The 18,931-nt window shown below is 40.7% G+C and overlaps 1 protein-coding gene across 1 annotated transcript in view; it reads right to left on the bottom strand.

Moving 5' to 3' along the window:
- Nucleotides 1–9,529, bottom strand: part of tmem63a (transmembrane protein 63A) — a 14,385-nt gene extending 4,856 nt beyond the window's left edge. The window contains exons 1-18 of the mRNA XM_046060418.1: nt 9,414–9,529; nt 7,056–7,283; nt 6,676–6,755; nt 6,487–6,556; nt 6,264–6,301; nt 6,012–6,154; nt 4,807–4,858; nt 4,588–4,696; nt 4,267–4,337; nt 4,043–4,123; nt 3,455–3,572; nt 3,120–3,253; nt 2,645–2,788; nt 1,937–2,090; nt 1,715–1,821; nt 1,497–1,583; nt 1,161–1,226; nt 635–797 (exon numbers count right to left, since the gene is read on the bottom strand). Coding sequence (XP_045916374.1) covers nt 635–797; nt 1,161–1,226; nt 1,497–1,583; nt 1,715–1,821; nt 1,937–2,090; nt 2,645–2,788; nt 3,120–3,253; nt 3,455–3,572; nt 4,043–4,123; nt 4,267–4,337; nt 4,588–4,696; nt 4,807–4,858; nt 6,012–6,154; nt 6,264–6,301; nt 6,487–6,556; nt 6,676–6,755; nt 7,056–7,271 — 1,833 coding nt within the window. The 5' untranslated portion in view covers nt 7,272–7,283; nt 9,414–9,529. The remainder of the gene's footprint in view (nt 1–634; nt 798–1,160; nt 1,227–1,496; nt 1,584–1,714; nt 1,822–1,936; nt 2,091–2,644; nt 2,789–3,119; nt 3,254–3,454; nt 3,573–4,042; nt 4,124–4,266; nt 4,338–4,587; nt 4,697–4,806; nt 4,859–6,011; nt 6,155–6,263; nt 6,302–6,486; nt 6,557–6,675; nt 6,756–7,055; nt 7,284–9,413) is intronic.
- Nucleotides 9,530–18,931: the final 9,402 nt, after the last annotated feature.

Raw genomic sequence — 18,931 nt, 5'->3', positions numbered from 1 at the left:
AAGATTCCAGCCATACATGGCTCCATATTCAAACTCATAGGCCTGGTTCTGTAAGCAGAAGTCAAAAAAGGTAGTTTATATGTTAATGTTGATTAACGTTAATTAATGTTGATGTTACAAACAAAATATTCTCTTCTTTTTCTTCTTCTTTAACTTGCCATTGACTTGAGTTTACAGGATAAGAGAGCATATTATAAATATGTGTAGACACGAAATACACGGGTAATTCTTCGACCAGAGCAGTTGATGTACTGTACAGTCTTTCTATTATACATCACATCTTTTATACAATAAAGGCCTATTTAGACATGTTTACAAATCCTGCATAGTCTGAAACACTTGACCAAAGATTTTCCCTGCATGCCTTCATGAAGAAAGCGCATTGTAAAAGTGGTAACCATTAATTAAACAAAGTTGAGACTTTTAATCAAGACAGCAAGAGATTTATAAACAAATTTATGTACTAATTTTTAAAAATATTTTATTATTAAATACTATTATTTGCTCCAAAACACTGTTAAATAAAAGTGTGCAACTGGGCAGGACTTCTGGCCAATGAAAACGTTGGTTCTTTAATTCAATGCAGATGTTGCTATAGATACAAAATACATGAATGAACAATACCATTACAAACCTGTTTTACATATTTCCGCTCAGCAGCAGAGCGAGCAAGCACCATACGGATGGTGTAAATCAGTAACCCTGGCAAACGCAGCAACTCCATCCCAGAGCCCACCAGGGCCGCCGTGATCACATAGTTGACAAAAAACGCCCCTTGGTCGGGTAAGAACACACACCTGGTGAGAGGAAGAAAAAGATAAAAGAAAATAGAAGACTATGAAGACTCACATTTTTTACCTCTCTTTTAGCTTTAGAAGAACTGTTGTAAATAAAATTACAACTACACTTAAGAAGACATTGTAAAATATGTGACTCTTTTATGAAAGCAACTTGAATACAGCTGAACCTGTACGTTGTGAGATGACAGCTAAACTTACAGCTTGGAAATCAGAGTATTCTGTCTTCATAATTTACTCATCGTCTTGAGATGAGACTTGAGACTATACAATAGTCTGAAAATCCTTAATTCAAATTAATTAGTTGGTACATTTTTAATGAGAATTTTAAAAAGCCAGAAGCAAAAAAAAGGGATTACTTACTCAAACCTCAGTTTCCCACTTGAGAGAAACTCTTTATCGAACAGCCAGCGGAAAAACACGTCAAGACTAACGGAGAAAAACAAAACAGCAAAAAAAAAAAAAATAATTGATTACACAGGGTTCTCCCTGAATCCACAAAGTGCATCTATTAGCCTTCGAGAAATCATTTTCAGCCAACTGACATTCACTTTTATATTTTATGTGTTAAAGTGTTCACCATTTATTACTGTCTCTGACACACTGATCATTTACAACTAAATCATTACTGCAAATAAACAATTAACCTAGATGCTGGGCAAACTGTCTCTTATTCAAACTGACGGTAATGCAAATTACCTAGTGAGTCCTAGCGAGGGGAGGATAAGCACCATGAAGAGCAGGAAGAAGTACAGCTTGCGCATCATGCTCAGCTGCTCAGTAGACCTGAGACACAGACGGCCCTGGATCAAAACATTTTCCTCTGCTAACAGAAACCAATCCCTGTTTCAAACCAGCGTGTGTGTGTGTGTGTGTGTGTGTGTGTGTGTGTGTGTGTGTGTGTGTGTGTGTGATACCTGCTCCAGTGTGACTCTCCTAGTGTAGAATAATAGACTATGGTGGGCAGCAAGGCAGAGAAGGTCCACAGCAGGAGAGTGGGGAAGAACTGACTGATGACAGGGTTCTAGGGTAAAAAACAAAACAAACTGTAGATTTATAGCTTTGAAAGCAGAACTGTTACAAGTACGGTGTGTGTGTGTGTGTGTGTGTGTGTGTGTGTGTGTGTGTGAGGGGCTCACATTGAGATAGTAGATGGGCTTAGTCACGTTGAACTTGTCGATGGTGTTGATAATGATGGTGGGAGTCGTGAGGAAGGTGAGCAGGAGGAAAAGTAAGAAGTTGAGCGTCACATAGCGCATGTACCAAGTAAAACCCTGCACTGACAGATTGTCCCTGTAGGACGGAGGAAAACATGAACGACAGAAGCAACACGACAGTTACACACAAGGTAGCGTTGCAAAGCAGAGGAAATATATCCATGTGGGGTACACTCTCATTCCTCCCACACAGATTTCTATTCCTCTTCCTTAGAGAAGTGAATCAACATGTTTTTAAGTGAAAGTATTATTTTCTATGGGATGCTATCATTTCTACCATAGTAACTTGTCTCAAGGACACTAAGCAGGGTTCACACTGGAGTGGGACAAATAAATTGATTTTGCTACATACTGAATGACATTTAAAATAATGTAAGATGAATGAAGTTGTTCCACTGTTCTGCATTACATCAGACAAACTAATTTTGTGTAATTACAACTTAATTGTGATGTAAGGTAATTGGCCATCAGACTTTTGTAAAACAGTAAAACCATATGATTCCACTAAAAGTCAGTTTAGGATAATATTGAATTACTGCCCTGCCTTACTGGCATTAGCTTTGTAAATACCAAGTCATATGATCTGCATGGGGAACATACTGTGCGAAAGGTTCATGTTTCAGATCTTACCAATACACGTTTTTGGGATGGGGTGCAAAGCTGACCCTCCACCTCTTCACTTTCAGAGTTTCGCTGTTGGATGAAGTTTGGAGCTCCCTCCCATAACAGCGGTTTGTGCCGCCACACTTGAGTGCATTGAAGTCTTTCAGAATGCTGATGCGAGTAAATGACAGCTGTTAGTGATACATATTAACCAGCTTTCAACAATAATAGCTGCCCAAAGGCCTGCTGCCATTAAAATGTCATGTGGTGACAATAAAAATGGAGAGATCACTGTCCCGATCGGGCCAGAGCCAAAAAAATACTAACAGAGGAACAAGCATAGTCAGCTGACATGATACTGCTGCTTCTATGGTGCCAGACAGCTACTCATGGCAAAAAACATTGGCACACGCTGTATGCCAACCAATCATTCCTCCTATTTCCTTCACCTGCACACATAAAAATACAGACACATGTACTGACACTTTAAATTGGTACTCACTACTTGGCCATAGCCTCGGTCTCCAAAGTGACGAAGGCAATCCCCAAGGGGCGCTCTTGCACCTGTTCTACCTGCTTCTGCACCTCTAACAGCAGGTCTTTTTCTTTAGTACTGTAGTACTCTATGGCATCAACCTGAGGGGACACCACAGATTAAATGCTTTACTTGAAACCGCCATTATTTAAATATTGTAAAATATTTCACGTTTGTGCTTCATTTAAGGCTGCTGTCTCAAGAAAACTATATGTAGTATTTGTGCTTCCTTTTCTTAACCTGAATTGTAACATAAAAGATCTCAACTAAAAGCAGCTGTCTTTTCATCCGGTTCATCTCACCTTCTCAGAGTTGGCACAGCAACAGAAGTGACCACAGAAACGGGGGTTAATCAGCACAGGTTTCCCTGTGGTCTGCAGGACACGCTCATAGTAGCACAGGTTTTTTCCAGCTCGCATCCTGGGGTGAAGAAAAACAAACACATACATTTGGTTTAACATAGCACAAATAAAGCTCAACACATATTTCTAAGCCTGGAACATCCTTCATGTGCTGGGGCTTGCAACCATTTCCTCTGCAGACATGCGTACGACATCAGAAATCATTTAAATACAAAATGAACAAAAGAATGAGATAGAACCATACAATAAACTAAAATAATGAGCTATAAGAGGCTTAAAAGGTCACTAGAGCTGCTCAGTTAGGTGACAATTCTCTCTGCGGGTGTGTCACTGCACAAAGAAATTAGATATTGTTAAAATTAAAAATATTTATTAGTAGCACACACCAAAAAACAATTATCAACAATGAATTGCGCACAACTGGTGGCTCTGAAGTTCATGAGCAGGTAAAAATTATTTTTGTGGCCAGGCTCACTTGCACATGATGTACTAAAAGGCATACAGGGCAATGATCACATGATGTCTTACCTTTCCTTATCAAGGTGCATAAGCTTGGCCACATCATAGCCCAGGGTCACAGCACACACTCGACAGGAAGGGTATGCCTCTCTATACAAAAACAGTTCTGACATTAAAGAATGGAGCAGGTGGCCACTATTTATGGTAACATGCAAGTACAGTGCATCAACACCAGAAATCGACTTTATAAAACATGGAAACAGACGATTTTTACAATGTAGTCAGAAACTCACTGGAAATGGGTCTTAACGGCTTCTTCTGTTGCTATTTTAGGGATTGAACACACAAATAAAGTGTTTCTGGTCTACAAATGGAAAGACAGAATGACAGATCAATCAGGTATCAGCACAGGTGAGTGACACTCTACTCAGTATAATTAAACAATGTAATCTGGCCAAGCTTTCACCGTCTGTGTAGCTCCTCATAGACAGGTGCAATCCAATGTGAAATAAATAGAAAGAGTGAAACAAAGCAATGTGGACACACTTCAAATATATTTGTTTGTGCATATGCTCATAACTTTACTGACATCAAATAACAGACAAGAGACTCACTGTCTCTCTGCGTAAGCCTTTCATTTGTGATGTGTGATGTCGCAGCAGAATGACTGTCAGGGTCAGGTACAGAACTGCAAACACCGTGTGCAGCCATAACAGGTCATTTCTAGAAGCAAAAATGATAGACACCGAGACACATTTTGTCATGACCCAAAAATAAAAATACAAACCTTTGTTTAAATAGCCAAACACATGTTTTTGTCATAGATTAGTCACCCCTTTTGAAGATTCCCAAGAGTTGTCCTTCCAAAATTCCATGGATCATCACCTGAAAGAAAAAAACAGCATTTAAAAAAAAGTAAACTTAAGTACTGTAAGTAGAAATTTAAATAAGATAAGACAAGAACAGAAAACAGAAAAAGATCAGAATATGAGCAAGCTGACCCTGGATTTCACAAAAACTTATTCATGGTCACAATCCCCTATGAAAAACAAAAGTGCACACTTCAGGGACAAGTCACTGATTATGAAGTGGACAGTGCGGCTCCTGATTTTTTGATTGCCTGATTAAAATTTGAAGCCATCAAAAAAAACCTCACCTGTAGCCTGTTGCATCAGCTGTGTGTAAGATCAAACTTAGCCTAGTTCTAAGGTATGGGGCGGCTGTGGCTCAGGAGGTAGAGCGGGTTGGCCGTCAATCGGAAGGTCTGCGGTTCGATCCCTGGCTCCCCCTGGTTGCGTGTCGAAGTGTCCTTGGGCAAGATACTGAACCCCGATTTGCCCCTGGCGGCTGTTCCGCCAGTGAGTGTGAATGCTAGTTTCTGTTTGAGCACTTAGGCTCAGTGTATGACTGGTGAATGCAGATGTAGTGTAAAAGCGCTTTGAGTGGTCGAAAAGACTAGAAAGGCGCTATACAAGTACAGAGCATTATGCATTACTAAAATAAAAGTGATATAGAGATATAGATACACAGATATAGAGGGAACAAATAAATGCTTACACTTGCCCCAAGTGGTAGTTGTGAATCATAAATGTCACAGATTATACTCGCTAATGGTTTTTCTGCCACACAGCACCATTTTTCATTAATTGCATGTCATGTTGCAACACGGTAATCCAGCAGACACCTAATTTATTGATATTTAGTTTTCAATTAGCCTATTTATATTTCAAATATCAATCTAGCTTACTTTGATGTACTATGATGCCAACTCTATCTTTGATCATTGAAGGGCCACTTGCCTTAGTTACTTTACGTCTAAACCATAGAGTGTATAAAAAAGGTCTAAACTAGAGAGGTTCTGCCCCAAGTAATTGTGGTACAGCAAATTTTAGTAGTTGATTAAGTAAGAAACTAACTAGTAGTTAATAAGCATCAAGTGTCACTGTACACTTCTGCAACGCCAGACTGTGGTCACCGTAAAGCCGTTAAGTCTCCAATTGCTTTTTGCTTAAAAGACAGAGAGCAGCGCAAAACCCACCCAGCAGGTCTCCTGTCAGGTTGACGGGTAGTACGACTGAGAGGGAGGCGACACATATGACCAACAGCAGGATGATCAGATGACGCTGGAAGGACAGGTAGTGAACAGCGTCTATGCCACACCTGGCTTTTATTTTGTCCTCACTGAAACACACACAGATGCTGATTAGAAGGAACCGACACAAGGTGTGTATACACAGCATGATAAAATAGCTTTCAGTTGGGCCGTAAGTTGAGAAACACAGACACTCACTCCATTCTGAGGATGTAAGGCAGCCAAGAGCAGAATCCCTAAAAAGGAAGAGAAGTATTTTGATTACACTATCATACAATCAATATACTAGTTATAGCCTATTAATGTCTTATATCATGTTAATAATCAAATAGTCATCTCGGAGAGTATGGCTATTCTATTATGCTATAGAAATACTGATTTTGGTGCTGAAACTGATGACATCGATTATTCTTTTACATACCAACTCATTCTCAGGTTCATCCACGATGGATGACATGTGTCCATAGCGACGGTGTGTTGACTCAGTGAACCTAATAAACAAAGTTCAGTATTCTGGCCAGTATCTGATGTCTGAGGCAATATGTTACTGGCACTGCTCGCATGTCACGATAACAATAATTTTTGAAAGTGCATGAGATCAAGTGCTGACCCTTCCTTGTCTGCAACTAACGCCAGGCGCCCATAGTCCCAGAACTTCCTCCTGATAATAGAGAAGACGATCAGCAACATCTGTAAGTGGCACAAGTAAAAGGATCAATCAGCTTACCTCATGACACAAAATGGACAGTATATTGATTCCATGACACAAATAAAGCACTTGTTGGTAAAAAAAAAAAAGCAATTTATCGGTTGTGTATGGCTTAATGTTACATGATGGGAACAACATACATGTGCAACTTTTACAATAAAAGAAACAAATAAAATGTAAAGCTTTTTGGTAGGGATTGTCTCTCACCTATAAGGACAGTTCAGACAGAAACAGATAACTGGGGCCACAAGATTTCTCTCACTAGATCACATCACACATACCAGGAAGACAATGAAATCAAGCAGTAGCACAACTGGTACTCCTCCAAAGTAGACAACGTTGTTGAGGACAGTGCTCTGTGTGGCGCTATAGCAGCTACTGTTGTCTGTGAAGTCAGAGGGCGAGGTACCATTTCTGCCCAGCAGGGGCCCCTGCTCCGACCACAGGGAGGACATCACTGGACTGGAACCAGCAGTTTGTCTGCAGAGATTGATCATGGTACAGTATATCTTGAGAAATGTGTGATAAGAAAAATGGCAGGCCAGTAAGTAACAATTATTTTATTAAATCACTATCCATTAATCTGTTGATTACTAAGTATATATCCTGTCCAAAAATATTTAAAAAATATTGATCACAGTTTCCCACAGTCCAAGGGGACATCTTTAAATTGCTGGTTTTGTCCAACTAACAGCACAAAACCCTAAAAAATCCATTTTAAATGATATAAGCTAAAGAAAAGCCGCAAAACCTTACACATAAGTAGCTGGAAACAGTGAATATTTGCCATTTTTGCTTGACAAATGACTTGATCGCTTATCAAAATTGTTCGCAGTACATTTTATGAACTAATAAATACTGCAAAAATAAAGAACCATTTTTAAATTGAGTGCCATAATGACGAGGAGAATAAACACCAATGTGTAACTCTCTGTACAGATGAAACATCAAGGCAATATAAGGCAATGTCTACATCAGGTGTCTCAAACCATGTGCATCTTTTAGTTAAGTAGCAAAATGACAGTGTACTCTGTCACCAGTAATTCTACCATCTTAAGTAAGTAATGAAATGTTAATTATTTTAATTTTGTTTCTCATATTGGGTCAGAACGGCCCCTCTCTGTGAGTTAGTTAGACTTCATTGTCCCCTGGGGGGAATTCTTCTTCACAGGACTGTACAACACATGAAAGACACACATCATCACAGACCAGACAGACATACATGAAGAGCAACACAACAACAAGCAAACAACATGAAAACAAGACTCGTAAGTTCCCTCAGCGAGTCACCCTGTTTAGGTGCTATGGCTGCGGGTACCAGACTTTTGCCAAAGCCCTTCTGCACCTCAGGGACCTGTACTTGCGCCCAGAGTGCAGCACCACGATGTGGCAATTGAATGGGTGTATGAATTATTGCGCTTCTGCATTTGCAATTCGATCTCTGAGAGGCTGGGTGTGGTGTGAAACCTACAGTGTAATCTTGGCAGTAGTGTTGCTTATGCGTGTGAGTTTCACCCGGATTGTGACAGACGGCATGTTGAAGAAACAGGGTAGGCAGCGGGATGGTTTATACTGCTACACCTTCTTTGAGTTTACAGGTGGCTGATAGTATTTGATGGCTCCTTTTCTAAATGTGATGTGTAAGCTGGTCGAAGCTGAGTTTTTTAAATTTTTTTTCTATGGTGTTATTTTATCATATATTTTATACTTGGTTTATTTTTAGAGACACGGTACTGTGTAAGCAGAATTTTGTAGCTGCCGTAGCTAAAGCTAGTATTAACTACTTTATATATTGTTGTCTAGGTTATTCTAGAGGCTGACCAATAAATTGGCGTGCCAATATTATCGGCCAATATGAGCTAATTGTAGATAAATCTGTATCTGTGTTTATAACCACCAATAAATGACAATTAAAAAAGAAACGGAGAGACGGATCCTTTAGTCACGTTATGAGTGTTGTCATTGCATAGTTTGTCCACCAGATGGCACTCTGCAACTCCCCCGATTGGCAACACACATGTTTGGAACCTCACAAATCTACCACAAACAGCAATCACTTGTACTTTTGTTCAAAGTACTCGATAATCTCACACAGCATTAACAGAGCCCTCGCGGCCCAACCTCCCTAAAAGAGATGATGGCTCACGATGTCTGAGTCACGCGGACGGAGTTATAAGTTACAATGTATGATATGTTGCCTTTTGTCCATTAACCCTGACATTAAAGCTAATGAATAACAAAAAAAAACACACCTCAGCAGACACCTGTGTAGTCTGTCTGTTCTTAGTTTGACTGCAGGAATTCCTCTCTGAAGTAAGTGAATCCGCTTCTTTCCCTAACAGCTGTTTCCTACTTTGACAATTTGACTGAACACAATATGAAAAGCGGTTGGTGTTATACTTATTAGACCCACCAAGCTTAAAATGATGCAAAAGCGTATTGAGTTGTGTCGAACGGGCAGGCAAAAGTTACGTGACAGCTGCAATGTACTCTACACATAAACACGAACAGTTTTGCTAATGCTATGAGGTAAGAGCGGGTCTATAGTCTGTAACGTGTAGCCCAACACATCTGCTAACTTCATTAAAAACGTGTCCGGCTCGCCTACGCACGTATGTCAAGTACAGAGGCTGTCCTACCTGTAAGTCAGACTTTTATCCTGCAGAGAAGGAAACTTCTTTCTACTGTAAATACTCGATAGTTGACAGGCTCCGCTGCTCCGCTCCCTTTATGTTCCGCGTATGCGCAGACGCTGCAGAAGAGTTGACGGCCGTCTCGTGCGCTGAGCTCCATATCAATCCTCTAGCCTGTACAGAGAGAAACAGCAGTGCCCTCCTCCTCCTGATTACTTTTTACCCTTGTACCAGGTAGGCGTAACTTAAAGAGTTTCCTTTGATGCGAATGGCATGAGGAGGGATTGAACTATGGAAAATATCGGACATAGGCCTACAGCACAAAAGAGGATTATATAGGACTGTATGTTGAATATATGGCCTATTGTCTTTATAAGTGTGAAAGTAGGTCTATTCTTAACTTAAATATTGTAGCTTAGGAATAGCGTACCACAAGTGAAAATACTTAAGTAAGTAAAAGTCCTGGAAGTACAATGTAAGTAGGCCTATTTAAATACGTGCTGAAAGAAGTAATTTATTTTACTTAAAATAGCAATACCTCACTATAAAATGCATCAAAATGAACCGTACTTTGGAGTAAACAGGCCCTGTCAGAGTGTTAAATTATATAATTGATTTATTATTACTGGTGCATTACTGTGTAAGCAGACTTTCCATGTTTTAGCTGGTTGTGTTGGAGCTCATTTTTATGATTTTATGTACTCTTAAATAGTCTATGTATAAGAATGCATCACATTTTAATAATAATAGTATATTTAGGCTATTTAAAAAAATATATTTACAGTTTGATCACATGCTTTGAAGGCCAAGTAAAATATTATTCTTTTAAGTAACTAGTTAACTACAGCTTAATAATAAATAATAAATGTAGTGGAGTAACATGTATATTTTCCCTATTTCCCTCAAAATTGTTTAAAAAAAACCATACATGGTAGGGACTGAATTTGATTCTAACCTTATTTATGATTAGCTTTGTTTTCATTATTAATACAATTCAATTCAATGGTGCTTTATTGACATGGGACATGACATTCCTATTAAAATGCAGTACACATTTGAAAGTCTCAGGATGTGCATCTGTGCCTCTTCCTTTCAAATATATCAATGAATGCAGACAAAACTTTTCCACTCCTCCACTACTTGCCTTTGTGCGCTCAGTAAATTCTATTAGATCCTCAAGAATATCCCCTATACGGGACGGTAACATAACAATTCACCACATTGCATGTGGGCAATCAACTTTTTTATTAAAAGCCACAAAGCAGTGGAACATCTTGCCTGACGATGTCCCTATATTTAGTGTTTAAGAGCAGATTCTATTGTTTGGCATATTTTCAGTCAGATTTATTTGTGGCATGTTTCATTTGAAAGACAATGACATTGAAGGTCGAACATCAGAAGGTGGTTGATTGCAATGGAACTAATGATTTTTTGAGCCTTTTCGAAACATCAATTCACTCAAGTCTCATTGTTATAATGTTGATACAGTGTGCAAAAAACACACCCATCCTGTCCGACATTCTCTCAATGGTCTCACCCAGAGAAGTGAGTAACACGGACTGTCGTAAATAGGAACCACAGCAGATCCACTCCAGAGGATCTGCTCTTTGTGACTTCTCCCATCTCATCTGATCAGCCATTGGTCGATGCTGTGCATTACAGAGATTTGAAGAAAACTTACCATAACATCAGACGTAGCGGAGAGAATCTGAATTGTTCCACATTTGAGACATCATATAAGAGGTGTTGTTGTGGTTTGTAGGACAGAGCATTGCTAACTAATGTCACGGGCCCCTATCAGATGAGCCAGTGGTCAAATTAACAAATCCAATGCAATTACTCATTCAATTTACTGTGAGAGTCTGTGCTTGCTCTGAGTATATCTCTTTCCTGTTTATCTGTTGTGGTCTCGACTGTTCATTTCTGCTTCCTATGTCTTGCTGTGTGTATTTGTTTGTGTTTCTTGTCTCTGTGTGACTGTGTACTGACAGTGATGTCCGTGTGTGCACACACCAACATCAATCTACCTGCGTGTGTATGTGTGTTGTGACTGTTCATGCCTCACTGTGGGACACGTTGATTAGCGCTCACTGTGGCTCAGCTCCCAGCTGTCCTTGCGGCTGGCTGCTGATTGAAACCAATCAGGCTTGCGATGGCCCCATCGCGGTGACCCCTCACCCCTCCCACCCCCGGCCTAATCACCTGCTGATTGGCCCACGCAGGGCCCCCTCCCGTTGGCACGGAAGGTTAATTTGACCGGTGGATGAAGGCTCCAGGAGGGAATAGGAACGTGCGCTGGGTGATATTGCATGGATATAGCCCACATGTCAATCACAGCCACTTAAAGGGGAGCAGCTTGGGAAACACTGACAAACAGTGAGGACAAGAGAGAGAGAAGGTAGGAAGGGAAGAAAATACGGATTGGGGATGAACAGCCTTTTAGCAGCAGTTTATCTGGAAGCAGCTTAATTTTTCACTTCGAAACTCTCTCAAGGTCCACTTACTAGCTTTTTCCAGAGCATCTTGTGGTCAGAGCATCTTGTGGTCTGAGTAAAATCCGTAAAAAATAAAAACACAGTCTATACATTGTCAGAGTAGTGTGAAAAACTGAGCAAACACTATCTGCTGAGGAAGACCGCAAGACGTGGTTGAAAGCTCTGTAAAAGGCTAGTATGTGAATTTAACATTGGAAACATTCAAGAATTAACTTTCATGCTCAGGTGTATATTTGTTTACAATCTGTTGATTTATTTTGCATTTACTTTCCCTTTACTCCGCTATCCTTTTTACACAAAGGATGACTTTGTGTTAGATATAATTTGTTACATAAACTATTGTAATCCGGTAGATTTGAAAAGAGTACAATCACAGCAAAACTATAATCTTGTACATAAAGTACGGTAAGGCCATAAAAAAGTCAAAGTCACCCGAACTACAAATGGATATTAGGTTATAGTTATTAATATAGTAATATTATTGTATAGTATACATGTTTTTAATAGACTGCTTATGGACAAATATGAACAAGCTCACTGGATCTCAATTCCTAAGTAACATTTAAAATATAATTGCTGCAGTGTAGAGATCTATCCATAGGGTGGCAGTGTTGTATTCAATGTAAATGTAATAAAAGGTCCATTAATAGTGCACTGCTTTATACTCAGCTTCTCCTTTTTGCTGCTGTAGGTTGGGTTTTAGGCTTATTTCAGACTTCTCCTACAATATATATATATATACTCTGTATATTTATAAATACACACACTATATGTATATACAGGATATAGAAACTGTAAATCTATGTTTGAGCTCAAAGGTTAATTCTTGACCTTGGAAAAAGCTCTTACCTTGTGGCAGTTCATCAGCAGATGGAGTTTGCTCTGTTGTCATCAGGAGTGATTAGGCTGAAAAGCTAAAACAAATCTAGTAAGTGTACCTTGAACTTTGTTTGACAATGTGTAGAAATCTTTTACAGCACATCAACAATTTGGAAGTTTTGAAAAGTGGTGCACTTTGCAGTACATTACAATTTACAACTAAAATGCATGCTTGTAATCAGCTAAAGATACTTCCTCTCACTGTCAACATTTTGACGACAACACACACCTTCCCCCCACATTGGCCTAACTCTCTGCTTAGCCATGTCACTCCATAGATTTCACCTTATCCCTGTGCATTAGTGTGTGCCTGTCTGTGTGTGTGTGTGTGTGTGTGTGCAGTTTGTGGCAGGTTCCTTTCGCTCCTAGTCTCTGGTGGGCAGAATAATGTTGCCAGATTACCATATCATTACCATATCATTTCCATGTCATTATCATACTTCTGCCTGCGATATGTGTATGTGGGTGTGTGTGCACGCATGTGTGCGTGTGTCTGAACTTTGCATCAGATCTTCAACTGTTTCCCTTTGTGTTGCTCTCAAACACACATGTTCACACACACACACACACACACACACCGACAAATGCACACAAACACACACAATCCCCCACGGGAATACACACATCGCTCTGACAAGCTCCCTCTGTTTTTTTTTTTTGTCATACGCTATCTCTCTATCTCTGTCCCACACCCACATAAGCACATCATAATTCTCAATAATCTGCCATTCATGATCCTTGTTAGCTTATTCGTGTTAATCTCAGATACCAATTAAAGTTAAGCTGTTAGTGGAATGGCAACCATAGCTACTGTTGACTTTACAGAAAGAGGCGGAACCGTTTTGTTGACCTGTAATAAGAACTAGTTTTTTACACGTTTTTGCTGGCCTAGTAATATTACTGCATGTTGCTAAGCTAACTTCCCACTGAAATGTCATTGGAGTTGAAACTATTAGTTTGATTGATTGACAGAAAATGTAAGAGCAACAATTTTGACATTGTATGAACCAGGTGGGTTAATTGACACATTAATTGATACATGGAAAGAAACTGACAATAATTTGGATTCAGACTGCCTGATTCCACTCGTAAATCATTAATTTTCATGATTATTAGGTCCTTACTAATACTTGCTTCCGCATTTCAAACATGTATGATTTAACGAGTTGCCCTGATAATCCATCACATCTTTCCTTATCTTGTCTATCTATCTATCCATTGTAAACTTCAATTGAACCAGATGTCATGCATCCCCTTTTTCTCACGTCATCCATGCAACTAGGGTTGCACCAGTTCATAGTATACACTGGTATAAATTCTACCATATTAGTGTTATTTTAAAAAAGTTAAAACAGGTTTGTTGTCTGTCAGGACATAATTTTTTGTGAAATAATAATACAGTGTTTGTTCAACCAAAAAAAACCTTTCTGTTTTCATTCCTTCAAGAGTCATTGTAACTTGTGATAATAATAATTATGTAATAATGTAGTCACATGAGCAACGGGTCTGGTCTTGTTTGTTTTTTTGCTTCCCAGGTGATAAAATGCAGATAGGATATAACTTTAGGTGACGTTCATGTTGGTGTTGGTGATGTATATTGTATGAGACGAGAGATGTAGTTCACTGAGTGGTTTCACTAAAAACTAAATGGTTTATTTTTAAAACAGGAAACCTTTTGTGGTGAAATAAATTGACAAACATCTTGTGTGTAATACGGGTCTCCTGCCGATGACTACAGTACTTATTCTTTCTGAAATAAGGTCCCATGGGGGACACTGAGAGTAGAGGGACTTCGCCTCTCTATGACATGAAATCATGATATTTCCTGAGAAGGTTATTGTACCATTGCAACCCTATGACTAACACATTTTGGAAAAATGCCAGCCTAACATATTTTGTACACAGTCAGAAATAGTGCAGTAATGACGAACAGAACGCCCTCCCCTGTAATCCAGTCAGCCATTCTGGCTCCAATCCTCACCCCCACAAAGTCAGCCATTTTGGGGTCTGCAGCTGCCAGAAAGAGCCCATTTAGTAAGGGGAGCGTGTTTGGGGTCATGCCCTTGTTTACATGGGGAGCCAGAGCTGATGGTTTTAAAATGGCGTCCAGATGGTGACAGAGGCTTGATTGCAGCAGAGGGGGCTTCTGTGTCCCTCCCACTCCTGCTGTCCAGCTACTTTAGCTAAAGCTGAATCTTTCTATCTGCTCCCTCTACTTCCTATCATCAAGCTACCACTCCTGTTTTATCACTCCCTCCTCTGTCCAAAAGTGCTCAGAGCCATTATTGTGTGTTTCCTCTGTGGATGTGACTCTAGACTTTCCTTTATATTACACTCTGTGTTATCTCCCCCCCTTTCTCTCTGCCCCCCCCCCCCCGTTTGCCCCTTCTCCATGATTTAGTCTTTTGCTTTCTCTTACTCAAACACCACAGCCACAAACTTACACAATCGCCTGCAGGTGATGCATGGCAGCAGTGTGTGTACATTGTCCGTGTGATGGATTGGACAACCCGTTGTTAAATTACAGTGTCGCTGCCACTAACCCCACCTCCTCCCAAGCTCAAGCTTAAATAAGAGCGTGCTGTATTAAGATGGAAAGGAGAGAAAGAAAAAGAAGAGGAGAGAGATACATAGATTGATGAAGGGAGACAGAGGAAGAGATGACGCCAAAGAGAGCAGGGTGAGAGGGGTGTCTCGTGCTTTGTATCTGGGTGCATTCAAAGTCTGCTTGATCACTCCAGAAAGGAAAAAAAGGGAAAGAGGACAGAGGAGAAAAGGAGGTGATAGAAAATTGAGAATATGATGGAGGGAGAGGGAAGCAGGGGATTGAGAGATGCAAGGAGAGTGGGGGGAGAGGGGAGGGAAGCTACTGTGCATTGGAGAAAGGGGGGGAGGAGGCGGGCCACAGTGGATACAGATGTTGTGATTGTGTTTGTGTCAGTGTGAAATATGATTAGTGTTCTCACTCATTAGGGAGCTGATCACCCTCTGTGCCTGCAACACACACACACACACACACACACAGTTACAGCATGAAAGCAAAGCTGCGAAATGGGTAAGCGAGTGTGTCACAATGTCCTGAGTGTGACCTCCATGTGTTTGCAAGTCTGCATTTTGCACATTTTGATTTTTGAACGGGGTTGTCTGCATCTGTGCACGCACTCATTTTTGCCAATGTGCTCGTGCATGTGTGTGTGTGTGTGTGTGTGTGTCGACATGTGTATGTCGTGGTTGCTGGTAAGTGATTCCACAGGCTGTTGGCGAAGCTCCAGCCCAGAGAGGAGAGGAGGAAGGAGAGAGAGAGAGAGGTGCGGAGAGGAGAGGAGAAACAAGCAAACAGAAGAGAGAGAGAGAGAGAGAGAGAGAGAGAGAGAGAGAGAGAGAGAGAGAGAGGCAGCGGCTGTGTAATTAGTAGCAGGTTTTCGCAGCACTCTGCTTCAGTTTAATTAAAAACTGAAAGAGGGAGGAAAAAAGGAAACTTGGAAGGAAAGGGAGCCTGCAAAGAGCGAAAGAGAGTTTTGCATAGTTATTTTGTTTTTGCCAGGGGCAGGTGCGAGGCACCGGGAAAGATGCCCAATAGCTCCAGGCGTCTCCCACTATAGGCTTTGGGAAGAATAGTTAAAGGGATGAACTCCACCAACAGTTTGATTCATTTAGAAAGCGAATTAAAAGTGAATATTTTGGCTTTCTCTGGTACTGAATGATACACATGGCCGCTTCTATCTTGTTTAGTGATGATGGCGAGACCAATGAGTGAGAATGAAGGTGATCATGTGAGAGGTCTTTTTTTTGTTTCATCCTGCAGCTGTGTATCGGGGCGATGATGACTCAGCGATATCGGCAGCAGTCAAGGTGCTGATGAAGAGTTCTCTCTGTCTTCACTAACCTAAGGCTATGGATCCATATTGCTGAGCACGCTCTTTCCCTTCCACCACAAACTCCTTCCTTTGTCTCGTTACTCCGCCCCAATCTTATCACCAACTTTGTTGCTGTCATTCGTCTTGGCTCGTTGGGGATTACGGCCGTTTCTCAATTTCTATTTGTCTTTTGCTTCCCTGCTCTGTCTCACTGTGTCTTTCCTTTATCTTTCTCCCTCTGGGTCGACACATATAGAGGCATCCTCTATCAGGACTGTTTTGTCACGCACTGTGTTCTCACTTTCACACAATCGTCACCTTAATGAAACACATTGGAAGATGCTGCTGTGGTGATGCCACATGCCAATGAGGAAAATTCCAGGTTTTTCAGAACCACATTTTATTCCCTTAAAGCAGCAGTATTTGTTTTGTTTTTTTTGGGCCACTTGGGGGCAGCGCAACAAGCTGTAAAGACAGTATTGACAAATTACCACCTTATTAAGTTTTTATAGTGAACTTGTTAGCAAACAATTACCTATTTACACGTCTAGCAGCCTCATAGCAACATTAGCATTAATTTGGAGTTGGCCACCTGATGAATGTAAGTCCGTTATTCACTCTCCTTTTATCTGTTTTTGACCTCCACCAATTCCGAATGGAAATATCTGTCTCTTTAGCTGCTAAATATTCCGCTATCGTCGCCAGCTGGTTGCGTTGTCTGTCTGTTATTTGGTGCTGGACAGGCAGTGGACAGTTAGGCTACATTCTTCCACCACCCCAATAGAATTGAAGTGAATAGATTATCGTTTGTGGTGCTCACACTGAATAAATAAAAAACCTCACTGTTAACAGTTAGAAGTACTTTTGACTAGGGGCATGGTTAGCTCAATTTCGTAGAGCGCGTGCCCCATGTATAAGGCTCCTTCCTAGTCGCCCACTGTCTCTCTCCACAATTTCCTCGCTCTGTCCACCGTCCTGTCAAGGTAGATATTTCTAAAAACAAAACTGTCCTTCCAAGAAGAACGACAGCATGAGTCGTGACAGCAAGTGCCCCAAAGTGACAAAGCAACGTTCAGGTGACAAAGCCCTGTAGCGGCCAGAGTAATTATAGTGGAAGCAAAGGACGCAGTCAGGTGAGGTTGTCAACAAAATGTCAGACTTTAACGTGGGAGACAGCTGTTCATTTTCTGTTTTCAACAGACGGCCAATGTTGTTGTTTATTTTAAAGACAACCATAATATTTCTATATTCTTCACTACATATTTATTATTGTTCCCATGACAAAGAACGCCCCTAACCTTCTATTTTAACCCCAACAATGATTTTTCTCTAAACATAACCTATGTTTTTTTGTGCCTGACCTTAACCTTACCAATTTTAACCATAGCGTTGTGACATCAGATAACTGAACAGTGATTTGTGATGGTTGTGGAAGGCACAGACAAATGGTGTTTCCCTGATCATCGGGGCGTCAGATGAGAAAACATTTCTATATGTTGTTGAAGTCGGTATGGACTAATTAAGTTTTTGTCATTTAATTGGGAGGACTTGTTGCTTAAACCTGGACAAATAAAACTAAATTCCTAGATACCACTAGAAGTGAGAACATGCGTTTTTAGTCGTTTGTGTGCACCGATCCTTTAATTATTTCTGTCTTTAGTTTATGGTAAGAGGGTAGATGTATGGGGTTGCTGTAGAAATTCAAACAATGACAGCTGCACAGCACGACCAGTCTTTAGCTGCATGTTGTTAGCTGCAGTCAGGAGATACAGCCTGGACCCACAAACTGTACAGGTTTCTTCTACTTATCCTCTCTGTCTTTGTCTCCTTTCCCTTCTGTTTCTCTCACTGTGTATCAGCATATTACCTTGACAAACATAAAGTACTTTTTTTGTTGCAAAATGCCTTCACAGACTGTCTCCATGTCCTCTGACTCTCTTTCTTTCTCTTTGCTTTTTCCCTTTCATCTTTTTTTGCTACGTCTTCCTATCTTGAGAAGTAAATGAGGGCGAGATGAACTGCTATTCGCTCAGGTAGTAAAATAAAGACAGGGGGAAATAGAGATGGGGGGGAGGGGTGTATAGAGCAGGAGAAAAGGGGAGGGGAGCTGGGGAGTGAAGAGCAGCTGCCAAAGCCAGTCAGGTGGAGGAGAGTGAGGAGTAGGGAGATAAGGAGACAGCCAGAGAGTGGGAGCTAGCAGGCACCCTAAAGAAAGACACTGATACCCTCTCTCTCTTTCTCTCTCTCTCTCCACCCAACCACCACCACCACCATCTCCTCCCTTCCTCCCTCC

Source organism: Micropterus dolomieu, linkage group LG10 (genome assembly GCF_021292245.1).
Source record: "Micropterus dolomieu isolate WLL.071019.BEF.003 ecotype Adirondacks linkage group LG10, ASM2129224v1, whole genome shotgun sequence".
Taxonomy (NCBI): domain Eukaryota; kingdom Metazoa; phylum Chordata; class Actinopteri; order Centrarchiformes; family Centrarchidae; genus Micropterus; species Micropterus dolomieu.
Note: the sequence above shows the minus strand (reverse complement) of the source record. Positions and strands in the feature narration are given on the sequence as shown.